Raw genomic sequence first — 17,248 nt, 5'->3', positions numbered from 1 at the left:
AATGTTTTGCTTTATATTCTTTTCTGGTGTAAGCTTTACTATATTATACTCTCCTTCAGCCAATCACTAACATCCTGTATGTCTCGCACCGCAGGAGAATTCACCACCGGCGTCCTCTACCATGTCTCTGTATATGCCCTCAAGGATGGCGAATGTGTTGCTAATTTCTCTACTGAGACCTACAGCCTAGAGGGAGGTGAGTAATGACTGGGGGAAGGGGAGCTGGGAAACTACAATGTACATTGTGCTGAGAAAAACCAGCAAACTTACTACAACCTGATGTACAAGGCTCCCACTGCTAAGAGATTTATCATTTAGGCATTGCGGCAGAGCTTTAATGTATTGCATGCAGGTGACAACAGGGAGTGCTATGGCTGTCTATGGGTGTTTTTCATGCTTAGCTCACTGGAATAAACAATATGGTTCCCAGAGGTTGGTTACGGGATGCTGGTGCTCGTGATCCCGGCGGTCAAAATCCCGACGCCTGCATTCCGACAGGATAAGCATACAGACACCTGTCGGTAGGTATATTAACACTTCCCCTACCCCTCCCTCCCTGGTCCCTAAAACTAACCTCCACCCCTAGTGCCGAAACCTAACCTCCGCCTACCCACACCCTAAACCTAACCATCCCAACTTGGTGCCTAACCCTCCCCCTAGTGCCTAACCCGTAACACTCCCCCTAACCCCGCTACTTACCTTCGGGATGTCGGCGGTCAGGATTCTGACAGGTGTCTGGATTCCAAGGGTTTTAAGCGCCGGCTTCCCCTGTGCCGGTATACTGAACATATCCCGGTGCCGAGCTATAGGTATAAGTAAAATAGTTTTCTTCACTAAGTTATGTTTGTATGTTATTTAACAAAAATAATAAAAAAGGATTATTATACTTGTGTTAATTCCTTTTCCCCTGAGTCCATTTCCAGACACTGAATATACAGTATAGTCGAATTCAGAATGCTTGCACTTTAAACATCCTAAAGTGCTAATTTCTCCCTCTTCTATACCCTCCCATACACCCATCCTGCTGGGCACAGTGTTACTTTTCTAATCATGTCCCGACTGACAGAACCTGAGAAGAAACATCGATAAGAGGGAAATATAATATTTATCTTTAGTCAAACTTCAGATAGTAGATTAGCAGTAATATGGGAAGGTGCGTAGTGTCCCCCAAGTATACAGATCCTGTATTTTCTATCATCCTATTGGTGGACACGGGACCCTTGGAATATCCCAAAGCTGCTCCCTCAGGAGGGTACTGTCACAGATTTTGTATATGCAGTACCTTATGCCCAATATGTTGTGCAGTCGACATCGGAATAACAACACTTATGTCGACATGGATAAAATGTTGTAATCAGAAATGGAAAATGTCGACACGGACAGAATGTCAACATTGTGAAAATGTCGACGGCAGGGTTAGGTTTGGGGGGTTTAGGAATAGGCTTACTTGGAACAGACAGTGTTGAGGTGCTGAATGCTGACATTATGAAAGTTAAACTAATATGCAATCCTCCCAAATCCCGGCTCTTTAGCCGCAAACACATTGAACTTGTATAATTTGGCCAAAATATGGACCAGAGAGTGCATGGCTGCCTGACACAGTGGCTCCGTGGAGACACCCGTGCCTCAGCCAAAATACGCTCAGCGATCTAATAGAATGGGCCTTTAAATCGCAAGGAAAAGCCTTTCCTGCTGCAATGTAAGTGTGGCTAATCACCTCTAGCAAGGATCTGCTTGGGCACAGGCCATTATTTAAGTATTATATAGAACCAGAGGATCATCCAGGCATCAAAGGTGTCCTGGCAACATAGATCTTGAAAGTTTTAACAACAGCCAATGAATGAGGGATTCCTCCTCCTCCTCCGTTGATGGATCTGGATGTCATCTTGCAATAACAATATCTCAATTTCAGTTGGAATTTGGAAATGACCAAAAGCAGGAAAAGAATTTCCTGTGAAGAGCAGCCTTACCTTCATGAGACCACCAAACCAAAACCCAGTCTCGCTAAGCACTGATGATGAACCAGTGTCTGAGTTTACAGGTCGTGTATCGGAGGAAGATGTCATCAACGGACCCACTGACAACCTAACAATGTGCATGTATCACAACCGTCTACCAAAGGAGGAAACGGGTAAGTTAGATGAAGTTTAAGAGGGCCGCCATTGCGTCTAGAAGAAATGTGCGCTCATCCCTGTCTGTGAGCAGTAGCACTCCGACTTGTGATTCAACCGGGACACCATAATGTGGACATCTGGCTGACCCCTTCCATACACAATCTGCTGGGAGCTGTCCAGGGTGAAGGAACCATTATCCGGGATAGATTATGTGGCTGCTAAGGTAATCAACTCCCGGTAGTCTGCTCCTGGAATGAATACGGACAAAATGGCTGGCACATTTTGTTCCGCCCAGTGCATGACCTCGTTGGATACCTTTATTACAAGGGAGCTTTGCATGCTTCCCTAATATCAGATGTACCACGCTACCGTGGCATTACCTGACCAAATCTAAATGGGATGTCACCGAAACAGAAGATGAACTTGGAGCAGAGTGTTCAGCACCGCTCGGAATTCTAGAACAGCCCTTGGCTATAGAATGAGCTGTTGTCTAGTCACACAGCCACATTGGAGAATGGCAGTAAGCATTCTTATGCCATACACTCTTCCCATTCCAGACCGTGTATCACAAATCTCAACGATTCCAACCATAGTGGGCATAAAGTGCTCCTGATACAAAATCTGTGACCGAACCCTCCTGAAGGGGCAGCTTTGGGAGGTTCCTCCAGAACAGGAATGTTTAGTGTCTTTAGGCTCCAAATGTCCCCAAAAGGATACTTTTGGTTTTTGTACCAAAGAGAAGTTTGAATAAAAACCGATCTCCTTGTATTCTACTGGCTCAAGAATTAGCAATGGAATGGTGATTGATGTGTGAAGGGCTTAACATATGGGTGGTGCTTATCCTTATTTTCAGGAAGACAAACGTAGGTGCTTATTTCAGAGTAGATCAATGATGTGTCCCTGATCACAAATGCCCCTCACCGAGGAATCTGAAGTGGAACTGAACCACTGATTGTTGTAGAGCAGCAGACGACCTCCCAACGCAATCTTCCACCAAGTGGGAAGACCGCAGACTGCCCATCGTACGAACCGCAGACTGCCCATCATACGTACCGCAGACTGCCCATCATACGTACCGCAGACTGCCCATCATACGAACCGCAGACTGCCCATCATACGTACCGCAGACTGCCCACCATACGTACCGCAGACTGCCCACCATACGTACCGCAGACTGCCCACCATACGTACCGCAGACTGCCCACCATACGTACCGCAGACTGCCCACCATACGAACCGCAGACTGCCCATCATACGAACCGCAGACTGCCCATCATACGAACCGCAGACTGCCCATCATATGTACCGCAGACTGCCCATCATATGTACTGCAGACTGCCCATCATATGAACCGCAGACTGCCCATCATATGAACCGCAGACTGCCCATCATATGAACCGCAGACTGCCCATCATATGAACCGGAGACTGCCCACCATATGAACTGCATACTGCCCATCATACGAACTGCAGATTATCCATCATACGTACCGCAGACTGCCCATCATACAAACCACAGACTGCCCATCATACAAACCACAGACTGCCCATCATACAAACCGCAGACTGCCCATCATACAAACCAAGACCTTCTACCTCTCTGCTGTCTGAATTGTCATTTCGACCACTAACCAAGCTACCCAGGATTTACTGCTCCTCCCTTATGGTCCAGCACCACAGAAGCCACCATCCTGAAGGATGGCCTCCTCCGCTATATAGTGCAGGGCAGCCATTATTGAGGCTGTACCCTTCTAATCTGGCTTTTCCTGTGGCACTCTGGGACTATAAAAAGTCCTAACTGATCTCAGGGCACCCACTGGTAGTGGAGTATGGCTTCCCCTGTTCCCTTCACCAGCGCCGGGAAAGAGGCTCAGTCCAATGTGTGTGTTCAGCCGGATGGGGATATTAAAGGGGGAGGAGTTAAGATTTAAAGAGCCAACATCCTGAAGGAGTCTCTCTCTCTCTCTGTCTCTCTCTCTCTCTCTAACCCGCCCCCCTCCCCCCCAGGGTCCACATTCACCCATAAGGATGATAAAAAAAATGTTACTCGAATATGAAAGGGCAAGAGGAAACTCTATCGTGTGGTTTTCTTACAGAGTAGTATAACAACTTTATCTTGTCTCTTTTATCTCATCAGTCCCTTCTGCTGGCCCCAACTTCTCCATCCACATTCTTACGTCTACAGAAGTCGTCATCTCATGGGATGAGATACCAGTGCATCACCGGAGAGGAAACCTGAAACATTATTCCATCTATGTAAACAGCACAGACCGTTATCAAAACCACACAGGTAATCCTCACACTGTATAATACAGTCACTATCAGCACCACACATGTTCCCCTCACCATCTCTCCTCACACTGTATAATACAGTCACTATCAGCACCACACCGGCTCCCCTCACCATCTCTCCTCACACTGTATAATACAGTCACTATCAGCACCACACAGGTTCCCCTCACCATCTCTCCTCACACTGTGTAATGCAGTCACTATCAGCACCACACAGGTTCCCCTCACCATCTCTCCTCACTCTGTATAATACAGTCACTATCAGCACCACAAAGGTTCCCCTCACCATCTCTCCTCACACTGTATAATACAGTCACTATCAGCACCACACATGTTGCCCTCACCATCTCTCCTCACACTGTATAATACAGTCACTATCAGCACCACACAGGTTCCCCTCACCATCTCTCCTCACACTGTATAATACAGTCACTATCGGCACCACACAGGTTCCCCTCACTATCTCTCCTCACACTGTATAATACAGTCACTATCAGCACCACACAGGTTCCCCTCACCATCTCTCCTCACACTGTGTAATACAGTCACTATCAGCCCCACACAGCTTCCCCTCACCATCTCTCCTCACACTGTGTAATACAGTCACTATCAGCACCACACAGGTCCCCTCACCATCTCTCCTCACACTGTATAATACAGTCACTGTCAGCACCACACAGGTTCTCCTCACCATCTCTCCTCACACTGTATAATACAGTCACTATCAGCACCATACAGGTTCCCCTCACCATTTCTCCTCACACTGTATAATACAGTCACTATCAGCACCACACAGGTTCCCCTCACATCTCTCCTCACACTGTGTAATACAGTCACTATCAGCACCACACAGGTTCCCCTCATCACCTCTCCTCACACTGTATAATACAGTCACTATCAGCACCACACAAGTTCCCCTCACCATCTCTCCTCACACTGTATAATACAGTCACTATCAGCACCACACAGGTTCCCCTCACCATTTCTCCTCACACTGTATAATACAGTCACTATCAGCACCACACAGGTTCCCCTCACATCTGTCCTCACACTGTAAAATACAGTCACTATCAGCACCACACAGGTTCCCCTCACCATCTCTCCTCACATTGTAAAATACAGTCACTATCGGCACCACACAGGTTCCCCTCCCCATCTCTCCTCACACTGTGTAATACAGTCACTATCGGCACCACACAGGTTCCCCTCCCCATCTCTCCTCACACTGTATAATACAGTCACTATCGGCACCACACAGGTTCCCCTCCCCATCTCTCTTCACACTGTATAATACAGTCGCTATCGGCACCACACAGGTTCCCCTCACCATCTTTCCTCACACTGTATAATACAGTCGCTATCGGCACCACACAGGTTCCCCTCACCATCTCTCCTCACACTGTATAATACAGTCGTTATCGGCACCACACAGGCTCCCCTCACCATCTCTCCTCACACTGTATAATACAGTCACTATCAGCATCACACAGGTTCCCCTCACCATCTCTCCTCACACTGTATAATACAGTCACTATCGGCACCACACAGGCTCCCCTCACCATCTCTCCTCACACTGTATAATACAGTCACTATCGGCACCACACAGGTTCCCCTCCCCATCTCTCCTCACACTGTATAATACAGTCACTATCGGCACCACACAGGTTCCCCTCACCATCTCTCCTCACACTGTATAATACAGTCACTATCAGCACCACACAGGTTCCCCTCACCATCTCTCCTCACACTGTATAATACAGTCACTATCGGCACCACACAGGTTCCCCTCCCCATCTCTCCTCACACTGTGTAATACAGTCACTATCAGCCCCACACAGCTTCCCCTCACCATCTCTCCTCACACTGTGTAATACAGTCACTATCAGCACCACACAGGTTCCCCTCACCATCTCTCCTCACACTGTATAATACAGTCACTGTCAGCACCACACAGGTTCTCCTCACCATCTCTCCTCACACTGTATAATACAGTCACTATCAGCACCATACAGGTTCCCCTCACCATTTCTCCTCACACTGTATAATACAGTCACTATCAGCACCACACAGGTTCCCCTCACATCTCTCCTCACACTGTGTAATACAGTCACTATCAGCACCACACAGGTTCCCCTCATCACCTCTCCTCACACTGTATAATACAGTCACTATCAGCACCACACAAGTTCCCCTCACCATCTCTCCTCACACTGTATAATACAGTCACTATCAGCACCACACACGTTCCCCTCACCATTTCTCCTCACACTGTATAATACAGTCACTATCAGCACCACACAGGTTCCCCTCACATCTGTCCTCACACTGTAAAATACAGTCACTATCAGCACCACACAGGTTCCCCTCACCATCTCTCCTCACATTGTAAAATACAGTCACTATCGGCACCACACAGGTTCCCCTCCCCATCTCTCCTCACACTGTGTAATACAGTCACTATCGGCACCACACAGGTTCCCCTCCCCATCTCTCCTCACACTGTATAATACAGTCACTATCGGCACCACACAGGTTCCCCTCCCCATCTCTCCTCACACTGTATAATACAGTCGCTATCGGCACCACACAGGTTCCCCTCACCATCTCTCCTCACACTGTATAATACAGTCGTTATCGGCACCACACAGGCTCCCCTCACCATCTCTCCTCACACTGTATAATACAGTCGCTATCGGCACCACAAAGGTCCCCTCACCATCTCTCCTCACACTGTATAATACAGTCACTATCGGCATCACACAGGTTCCCCTCACCATCTCTCCTCACACTGTATAATACAGTCACTATCGGCACCACACAGGCTCCCCTCACCATCTCTCCTCACACTGTATAATACAGTCACTATCGGCACCACACAGGTTCCCCTCCCCATCTCTCCTCACACTGTATAATACAGTCACTATCGGCACCACACAGGTTCCCCTCACCATCTCTCCTCACACTGTATAATACAGTCACTATCAGCACCACACAGGTTCCCCTCACCATCTCTCCTCACACTGTATAATACAGTCACTATCGGCACCACACAGGTTCCCCTCCCCATCTCTCCTCACACTGTATAATACAGTCACTATCGGCACCACACAGGTTCCCCTCACCATCTCTCCTCACACTGTATAATACAGTCACTATCAGCACCACACAGGTTCCCCTCACCATCTCTCCTCACACTGTGTAATAGGCACTAGGGGGAGAGTTAGGGTGTGGGAAGGGGGAGATTAGGTTTAGGCACTGGGGAGGGAGGGTTAGGGGAAGGATTAGGATAGCGACTGACAGGTGTCAGTATCCGAACCCTGTTAGGATGCCTGCGTTAGGATTCTGACCGCCGCCATCCCGTACCCAACCTTTAGCCATGTGAGTATGTATTATATGTCTATTTTCTCATTATCAAATGATGACATTTGGGTTTATGTGTGTACTGTATATGCCTGTTGTGTCTTTACAAAGGCAGCAGGAATCCCATGTGCCAGGGAAACCCCTATATGCAAAGTATTGATACACTAATCTCATTATGCCCCCTCAGGGACACAGTCTGAGATAATAATATATACTCACTGTGCAAATCACATACAGTCTATAGCTGAAGTGTCATATGTATTTTTATCACAGTGTACAGCGGGAATGAGATCCTCTCAGGACTGTCACCAGGGATAGTATATACGGTCTGGATGACTGCAGCCACTACAGCAGGGGAAGGACCACCAAGCACCAAGAAGAATTTTCAAACCACAGGTAAGTACATTGTGTGGTTTTGTAACGCTGGGTAATTCAATAAATTGCTCTCAAGCACTCCAATATGCTGTGTGTTCTCTAACACTCTACTCTGTATGCAGTCTCTCCCATATTCTGTCTTTCTAGAAGTCTTCCTAAATTATATTTTTATCTCCCATATACTGCCTCACCAGCACTCTCACTCTCTCTTGTCTTCTGCCTCACCAGCACTCTCTCTCCCTTGTTCTCCCTTGCCAGGACACTCTCAACTGTGTTCTGTCTCGTCGGCACTCTCTTTCCTGAGTTCTGCCTTGCCGGCACACTCTCTCCCATCTTCTGCCTCACTGGCACTCTCCCATCTTCTACCTCACCAGCACTCTCTCTCCTGTCTTCTGCCTCACCAGCACTCTCTCTCTCCTGTCTTCTGCCTCACTGGCACTCTCTCTCCCGTCTTCTGCCTCGCTGGCACTCTCTCTCCCGTCTTCTGCCTCGCTGGCACTCTCTCTCTCCTGTCTTCTGCCTCACTGGCACTCTCTCTCCGTCTTCTGCCTCGCTGGCACTCTCTCTCCCGTCTTCTGCCTCGCTGGCACTCTCTCTCCCGTCTTCTGCATCGTCGGCACTCTCTCTCCTATCTTCTGCCTCGACGGCACTCTCTCTCCTATCTTCTGCATCGTCGGCACTCTCTCTCCTATCTTCTGCCTCGACGGCACTCTCTCACCCATCTTCTGCCTCGCCGGCACTCTCTCTCCCATCTTCTGCCTCGTCGGCACTCTCTCTCCTATCTTCTGCATCGTCGGCACTCTCTCTCCTATCTTCTGCCTCGACGGCACTCTCTCACCCATCTTCTGCCTCGCCGGCACTCTCTCTCTTGTGTTCTGCTTTGCCGGCACTTTCTCACTGCTGAGTTCTGCCTTGCCGGCACTCTCTCTCTTGTCTTATGCCTCGCCGGCACTCTCTCTCCTGTGTTCTGCCTTGCCGGCACTCTCTCTCCCGTCTTCTCCCTCGCCGGTACCTCTCTACCATCTTCTCACTCGCCGGCACTCTCTCTCCTGTCTTCTGCCTTGCCGGCACTCTCTCTCCTATGTTCTTCCTCGCCGGCACTCTCTCTCCTGTCTTCCGCCTCGCCGGCACTCTCTCTCCTGTCTTCTGCCTCGCCGGCACTCTCTCTCTCCTGTCTTCTGCCTTGCTGGCACTCTCCCGTATTCTGCCTCGCCGGCACTCTCTCTCCCGTCTTCTGCCTCGCTGGCACTCTCTCTCCCGTCTTCTGCCTCGCTGGCACTCTCTCTCCCATCTTCTGCATCGTCGGCACTCTCTCTCCCATCTTCTGCCTCGCCGGCACTCTCTCTCCTGTGTTCTGCTTTGCCGGCACTTTCTCTCTGCTGAGTTCTACCTTGCCGGCACTCTCTCTCCTATGTTCCTCCTCGCCGGCACTCTATCTCCTGTGTTCTGCCTCGCCGGCACTCTCTCCTGTGTTCTGCCTTGCCGGCACTCTGTCTCCCGTCTTCTCCCTCGCCGGTACCTCTCTACCATCTTCTCCCTCGCCGGCACTCTCTCTCCTGTGTTCTGCCTCGCCGGCACTCTCTCTCCTGTGTTCTGCCTCGCCGGCACTCTCTCTCCTGTCTTCTGCCTCGCCGGCACTCTCTCTCCTGTCTTCTGCCTCGCCGGCACTCTCTCTCCTGTGTTCTGCCTCGCCGGCACTCTCTCTCCTGTGTTCTGCCTCGCCGGCACTCTCTCTCCTGTGTTCTGCCTCGCCGGCACTCTCTCTCCTGTGTTCTGCCTCGCCGGCACTCTCTCTCCTGTGTTCTGCCTCGCCGGCACTCTCTCTCCTGTGTTCTGCCTCGCCGGCACTCTCTCTCCTGTCTTCTGCCTCGCCGGCACTCTCTCTCCTGTCTTCTGCCTCGCCGGCACTCTCTCTCCTGTCTTCTGCCTCGCCGGCACTCTCTTTCCTGCCACTTATTGTTGGGTGTGGTGCAGAGCACAATACTTTTTGCAAAGACAATTAAAGGGACAGTTACAGTGAGGTAAGGCCCTGATTCAGAGCCGCTCGTAAGCGGCTGCTCGTTTGTTCTGACTGATGTTCGCACATCTGCGCATGCGTATGGATTTTAATACGCATGCGCGAACCAGTCAGTGCGGCCGAAAATCGTTTGTTCGCTATATAGCGAATGCCTGCTATTTTGAGTGACAGAAGGAGGCGTATGTGGGTGGTAACAGGGGAAGGTGCTTGAAAACGGGGGTGTGGAATTCGAACGCAGGCGTGCTTAAAGGTCAAAACGGGCGTTTTAAGGGAGTGCATAATTAATCCAGCAGCGTCATTGACAACGTCACTTGTTTTTTTTTTACTCAGAACTGCTCGCAAAATAGCGGTTGGAAAAACCAGCCACAAGAATAGCGAGCAGTTCATACGCTGTTCGATGTACTCAATTAATCTAATAAATAGCGGACATGAGGTATGCTGTGAGCGGCAAGGGGGCGTATTTTTAAAAATTACAACCGCAAGTTTTGCTCGCTCGTTCAGACTTAGAGGCGTGAACAGACTGCAATTAGCGAACGGTTCATTTGAATAGCCACCCCTTGTTTTAGAACGAACGACCGCAAATAGCGAGCGGCTCTGAATGAGGGCCTATGTTGGTAGTTGTAGTGACAGGTCTGCATGTCTAATAAAGTTGTTTGCTGTGTTGTGGATACATTTAAAAGCAAAGTGTGAAACAGTAAAACAAGAAGAGCTGTTCCTGTATGTACTGTGTGCAGATAAGTATGAGGAATAAAAAGAAGCATGCTCATAGAAGGAGCAGGTTACCTGCAAAGGTTCAGTCTCAAGCTGGGTAGTTGCAAATCCAGGATTCTACAGTTTGGAAGTAAAACAAATATGTTGCAGGGATGTGATGTAAAGGTTTTGCACTCTGTGATATGATAAAGGATAACTCTATTCAAGATGCTGCGTTGCAAAATGATGTTACAGAGAAAGAGAAAGCTAAATAGCAGAGTAAAACTAATAATGTGTATAGTCATGTGCAGCCCTCCGACTGCGAGTACGCTCGCTGTTGTCTCCCTGCCGCAGCCTGATGGATAGGCTGCGGCATTTGGGAGGAGGAAAGGGGGCATTACCGGGAAGCGTTCCCGGAAATCGGGGCGTGTTGTCCCCGTTATCCGGGAGGGACGAGGCCAGAGTCTGCCTGAGTACATTCAGACTTTCTGGCCTCGCAATCTGCCAAGACCCGGCCAGGCTGCGGGAAGCTTTAGCTCCCATCGCCTGGCCGAAGGTACATCGGCAACAATCACGATCTGATGGTCGCGATTGTTTCTGATGGTGACCCCAGGCTGCGACCTCGGTCGCAGCGCTGGGATAATGCAAATGCAGCTAGGAGGTATGTGACACCTCCTTCTGCATTTGCATTTTAAATGGACAGAAATGCACAGCCGCTTATGTGCGCTTACGTGCCACTGTGCAATGCCGTCCATCTCTGAATCAGGCACTAACTGAAAAGCTCCATGAATGCTCTAAGGGGAAAAGAGGATGCGAGTTTTGAGAAGCAGATACGTTCCAGTCCAACTTGTCTACTTTCAGAGCAACTTCACAGTGTCTTGCTGAAAGAAATCTATTTCTAGAGGAAATTCTGCATGAAACAGCAGAACAAAGTGAATTTTAGAGAAGGAACTTTACCATGTCCATGCTGTGATTGAGGAGTTGCAAGGAGAGAATATGAACATTCACAAAAATGTCTATCAAGTGCACAGAAACAGTTGGTAATGAGTGCCAGAGAGGGAGAGCTTCAGTGTAAAATACAAGTTGCAAAATCTGGAATAGTTGGAATAAAAGTTCTTTTCCTACAAACATTCTGAGTGCAGATTCCTATTCTACGTTAGTCTGTTTCATTCTCCCTGACCTTCAGCTTCTCTGCTTTGTTCTCTCCAACATTCAGTGTCTCTGCTGCATTCATTCTGACATGCAGTATGTCTCTCAGTCATTCAGCGTCTCTCCAACACTCTGGACCTCATTCAGACCCGCTCGCAAGTGCTGAGCGCTCGCAAGCGAGTCGATGTTTAGGCCCTGCGCACGCGCAGCGGCCGCACTGCGTGTACGCAAGCCCCGGAGCGAGAGAAATTCTCTCGCTCTGGAGCTCACTACAAAAAGGGCAGCTGTTGATGGTGATTGACAGCTCACCTCGTTTTGTAGCCGTGGCGGGTGGTGGTTTTCACAAACAGAGGAACGCATGCCGTTTTGTGGGCGGCCACACTGACATCAGCAGTGAAGTCCCTGGGGCTTGCGGTTGCCAAGACCCAACCTCAAGGTCTCGTCGCAAGCCCCGATGGTCACGATGGTCTTGACCATCGCGGCCATCAACCTGGTCGGTCACTAAAGCTGTGGGTGGTAACCCACAGCTTAGCTAGCGACCAGGAGGCCGCACTTCAAAAGAGAAGCGGCCGCCCACATTCAGAACGAGCCGCCCACATTCAGAACGAGTTGGGTCTGAATGAGGGCCTCTGTCCCAACTTCTGCCTCTTTCCAACACTAACATAAACCTGTGACTGTCTCTGTTGGGTTCTTTGTGTAAGCAGTGCTGGAAGTCAATGATTTTCTCTTGCTTTAACACACAGTTACTGTAACTAGGTGCACACTACATTTTAGGAAGGTTACAGATCATAACGAAAAACAAAAGTTAAATAAAATCCCCCAAAAGAGCAGAACATAATATAACAGCAGTTAGAAACTATAGCTCCCTCTTGTGGTACAAAATACTCCTCACACCTGTAATAATTGCCCATCCACTTAGAAGGCATCCTGCTGTGTAACGGCCACTTTGCAGCTTGTACATGAGCACATATCAGGATAAGCCATTGTGAATGAGCCATTGTGACTCAGAATTCTGTGGATGAGAATTATTAAATGACGGAAGGGTTTCACTTGTTCCTTGGCGACCTGGAACAACAACTTCATTTGGCATTGTTTAAGTTGCTGAGACCAATACAAGACAATTCTTGGCAAGCACAGGATTATAAAGAACAACTGAACATCATGTCATGCATGACAGGGGTAGCACCCCACGCCTGGTGTAATGTCTCCTCTAAATCCTCATACAGGGCTCGATTAAAACAATCAACGGATGTCTAAAGACAGCACCCAATGAACTCTTTTGGCTGTAGTTGGATAGGTGATAACGTGTTCAGTGAAAGTGAGCTCCCCTAGTAATCCTTTTTGTGTGATTTTATGTTCGCTGCTGTCTTTACCATTCTAACAGCTTTATATAGGTTGCCGCAATGGTTACAGCTCACGCCAGTTTGTTATCAGTGAAAGCCTTGAATTATTCAGAAGGTAAAGCATGCCATTGTCAGATACAAGGACAGCTGTCTAATGGCGGAGGCAGTCACAGCAGAATTGAAAAAAAAACAAAAGCTGATTACCTCCATGTAAATTCTGATGGGTGTAAACCACAGTACAGGTAAAAATGATACGTCATTGGGGATTGCAGCGGGATACATAATTGTACAGGTCAGGTGGCTTCTAAGAACAAGAAGTCTATTAGATTATGTGAATAAAACTGTAATATATAAATAAAGTAAAATGTGTCTGCAGGAGAAGATTCCATGTTAGACTGTTTGTAGCTCAGGCAGGAAAAAGACAGGAGCGTAACCAAGGGGCGAGGGTCAGAAGGGAAATCAATGTAAGCCGCGTTCATACGCCATATCATCCAATAGCAGAGTCAGCTACGGTGGCAGATCCCAATGATCTGGTCTCTTGCTGGCGACCTGACAGCATCATTCAGAGGCAGCGTCGGTGGCCTCTTTCTGCTGTGTGTGAGCTTTGTCATTAAAATCAGTTTGCCAAGATTAGGTGCAAGATGATAGTCCTAGACTGCAGCATGTGACACTCCGCCACGCTGCTGCGTTTCGCCTCCTGTACGGCCTAAATGACCACAGCGAGGAGACGCACGGAAAGTTGTTGTTTTTTTTTTTTTTACTTTCTTTTTATTGAAGATTTCACCATAACAAATATAAATACAGACAAATCACGTTGTAAAAAGTAGTAGATATGTAACAATCAGACGTCATGGGGTCAGGAGGTCATCTTGATACAGTTTCATCCAAAAGAAAGCAATAATCTATAAAGTGTTTACAGTGCGCGATAACAGTTTATAAGGCATTGTAACACATACTAACCTAGATGAAAATGATAGTAACTAATGAGGAAGGGGGATAGGAGGGGACATATAAACCTTTCCTAATGGTGCAATCTGTTACTCAGCAGGAGAGTGTCTCAGAGCGGTCCATCCATGTATGACTATATGATGATATCCATGTGAGGATATGAGGGTAATGAGTACAACTCCTAATACCCAGGGCTTGTGCTAGACACACACACACTATCAGGGCGTAACTAGAACATTTGGGCCCCATAGCAACATTTTTAAGGGGCCCCCCCTAACTTAGATCTTACACAATGCCCACAGTAGTAGTTCCTCTAAAACACTAAATGCCCACTTGTAATGGTGCCCCTTATGCAATGCCCAATGTAATGGTGCCTCTTACGCAGTGCCCCCAACAGTAATAATACCCCCTGTAGTTGTGCCCCCAGTAGTAAGTTCCCTGTAGTGAACCCAGTAATAAGGCCCCTGTAGAAGGCCCCTGTAGTGCCCCCAGTAGTAAGGCCTCTGTAGTGGCCCCAATAGTAAGGCCCCTGTAGTGCCCCCATATTATGCCCCCAGTAGTAAGGCCCTGTAGTGCCCCCAGTAGTAGGGCCCCTGTAGTGCCCCCATATGATGCCCCCAGTAGTAAGGCCCCAGTAGTAAGGCCCCTGTAGTGCCCCCAGTAGTAGGGCCCCTGTAGTGCCCCCAGTAGTAGGGCCCCTGTAGTGCCCCCAGTAGTAAGGCCCCTGTAGTGCCCCTGTAGTAAGGCCCCTGTAGTGCCCCCATATGATGCCCACAGTATAAAAAAGCCCCTGTAGTACCCCCAGTAGTAGGGCCCCTGTAGTGCCCCCAGTAGTAAGGCCCCTGTAGTGCCCCCAGTAGTAAGGCCCTTGTAGTGCCCCCAATAGTAAGGCCCCTGTAGTGCCCCCAGTAGTGCAGCCCCTGTAGTGCCCTCAGTAGTGCGGCCCCTGTAATGCCCCCTGTAGTGTCCCCAGTAGTGCGGCCCCTGTAATGCCCCCAGTAGTAAGCCCCTCCCGCGCACACACACAAACACATAAAAAAAAAAAACAACACTTACCTTCAACCCCGCTCCAGTGCCTGCTGCCGTCCGTCCCCGGCGCCCGCTCCTCAGAACTATGGGAGTGACATCATGAGTAGTAGGGCCCCTGTAGTGCCCCCAGTAGTAGGGCCCCTGTAGTGCCCCCAGTAGTAGGGCCCCTGTAGTGCCCCCAGTAGTAGGGCCCCTGTAGTGCCCCCAGTAGCAAGGCCCCTGTAGTAGGGCCCCTGTAGTGCCCCCATATGATGCCCCCAGTAGTAAGGCCCCTGTAGTACCCCCAGTAGTAGGGCCCCTGTAGTGCCCCCAGTAGTAGGGCCCCTGTAGTACCCCCAGTAGTAGGGCCCTGTAGTACCCCCAGTAGTAAGGCCCCTGTAGTGCCCCCAGTAGTAAGGCCCCTGTAGTGCCCCCAATAGTCCCCGGCGCCCGCTCCTCAGAACTATGGGAGTGACGTCATGACGTCACTCCCATAGTGCACTGCGGGTCCTGGAAGATGGAGCTCAGGAGCGAGCTCCATCCTCCGCAGCGGTCGGGAGGGGGGGGGGGGGGGCGGTTGGTCAGGAGGCGGGTGCCCCGGGAAGGGGGGGGGGGGGGTAGAGAAGGAGCCGGGCGCCCGCTGGTAACACAATCTCAGCAAGCACCCAGCAAATGGGGGGGGGGGGTGATCGGAGGGCCGGGTGCCCTCTGGTGGCCGGCGCCCCTAGGAAGCTGCCTAAGCTTGCCTAGTGGAAGTGCCGGCCCTGCTAATAACCCCGGAAGTATAGCATGTAAGACCCTGATTCAGTGTCGTTAGATAGGTGTCTATGGGGCATATTCAATTGGGCGCGAGGTTTAGCTAGGTAAAAAACCTTGCGTCCAATTTTGGGGCGCTCCCAATACCTGCGGTATCCAATAAAAAAATAGTGGTCTGAAAATCCCGCTGCGTGAGAAAAAAAAATAACGAATCTGCACTTACCTGGCCGGGGGTCTCCGGTGGTCTCCACGGCTGCCAGTGGCCTCCTCTCCATCTTCTCTTTGGAGAGGGGGCTGCTGGGAGCCCCTGGGGCTGCTGGTAGGCTCCAGGGCTGGTGGGAGGGGCAAGGGCTGCAGGGAGATGTAGTTCTCCCAGTGCTCAATCCGGGGGTGGGGTGCACACAGACACTGGGGGGGGGGGCACACACAGCACTCATACACACACACTCACTCATACACACTTACAAACACTCACACACACTGACATGCTGCAGGAGAGGACCTGGCTTCCAACGCTGGATACAGAAGAAGATGAAGAAGACAGCGCTGCCGGAGGTAAGTGATTAAGGACTAATTGAGCAAATCGGAAACTTCCAATCGCATAATTTGTCCTCAGGGGGGTGCAGCCGAGGTCCCAGAGCAAGTCCCAGTGATATTCCCCCAAAATAAAGATTTTGGGAAAAATCACACTTGCTCTGGAGGTGCGTGACAAAAACCTCCCGCGGCACAAAAAAGAAAAAACACGCAACCTAATTGAATAGCAAAAATCCTGCACCTGCGGGTACAACCTCGCATGCGCGGGATTTTTGCTCTTCACGCACCCAAATGAATATGCTCCTATATGAGTAGCAAGCTGTATTGTCAAAAACCCTCATAAATTTGGGTTGTGTCCAGGTATTCAATGTAGGTACCCCCATTTCTCCTAAAATATATCCACTCCCTTTTCTGTGGTCCTCATTTATCAAGGAGTTTTATCGCTCACAAGGGGTGATAAAACTCATTCCGTATGATAATGGTGCTCCAGCCAATCAGATCTCAGCTGTCATCTGTTTGAAAAATGAGAGTTGGGAGCTGATTGGCTGGAGCACCATTTATCATACTCAACGAGTTTTATCACTCGTTCTGAGCGATAAAACTCGTTGATAAATAGGCCCTATCTGGAAAGTAGGTCTTCTCTCACAGTAAAGAAGTTCTAAC

General features: G+C 49.5%; 1 protein-coding gene across 5 annotated transcripts in view; it reads left to right on the top strand.

Annotated features, from left to right (window-relative positions):
* The window catches only part of IL27RA (interleukin 27 receptor subunit alpha), a 73,443-nt gene that overhangs the window by 43,850 nt on the left and 12,345 nt on the right, over window positions 1-17,248 (top strand). For all 5 annotated transcript variants that reach the window (XR_015878523.1, XM_088473965.1, XM_088473964.1 and 2 more), the window contains 3 exons: window positions 95-196; window positions 4,251-4,403; window positions 8,039-8,161. Coding sequence is in view for 4 of the 5 variants with exons in the window: in XM_088473965.1 (XP_088330091.1) it covers window positions 95-196; window positions 4,251-4,403; window positions 8,039-8,161 (378 nt within the window). In the remaining variant the exon portion in view is untranslated. The remainder of the gene's footprint in view (window positions 1-94; window positions 197-4,250; window positions 4,404-8,038; window positions 8,162-17,248) is intronic.

Source organism: Taudactylus pleione, unplaced genomic scaffold (assembly GCF_031769625.1).
Source record: "Taudactylus pleione unplaced genomic scaffold, aTauple2 ptg000145l, whole genome shotgun sequence".
In the NCBI taxonomy this organism is placed as follows: Eukaryota; Metazoa; Chordata; class Amphibia; order Anura; family Myobatrachidae; genus Taudactylus; species Taudactylus pleione.
The sequence above is the reverse complement of the archived record's forward strand: the minus strand, read 5'-3'. Positions and strand labels throughout refer to the sequence as shown.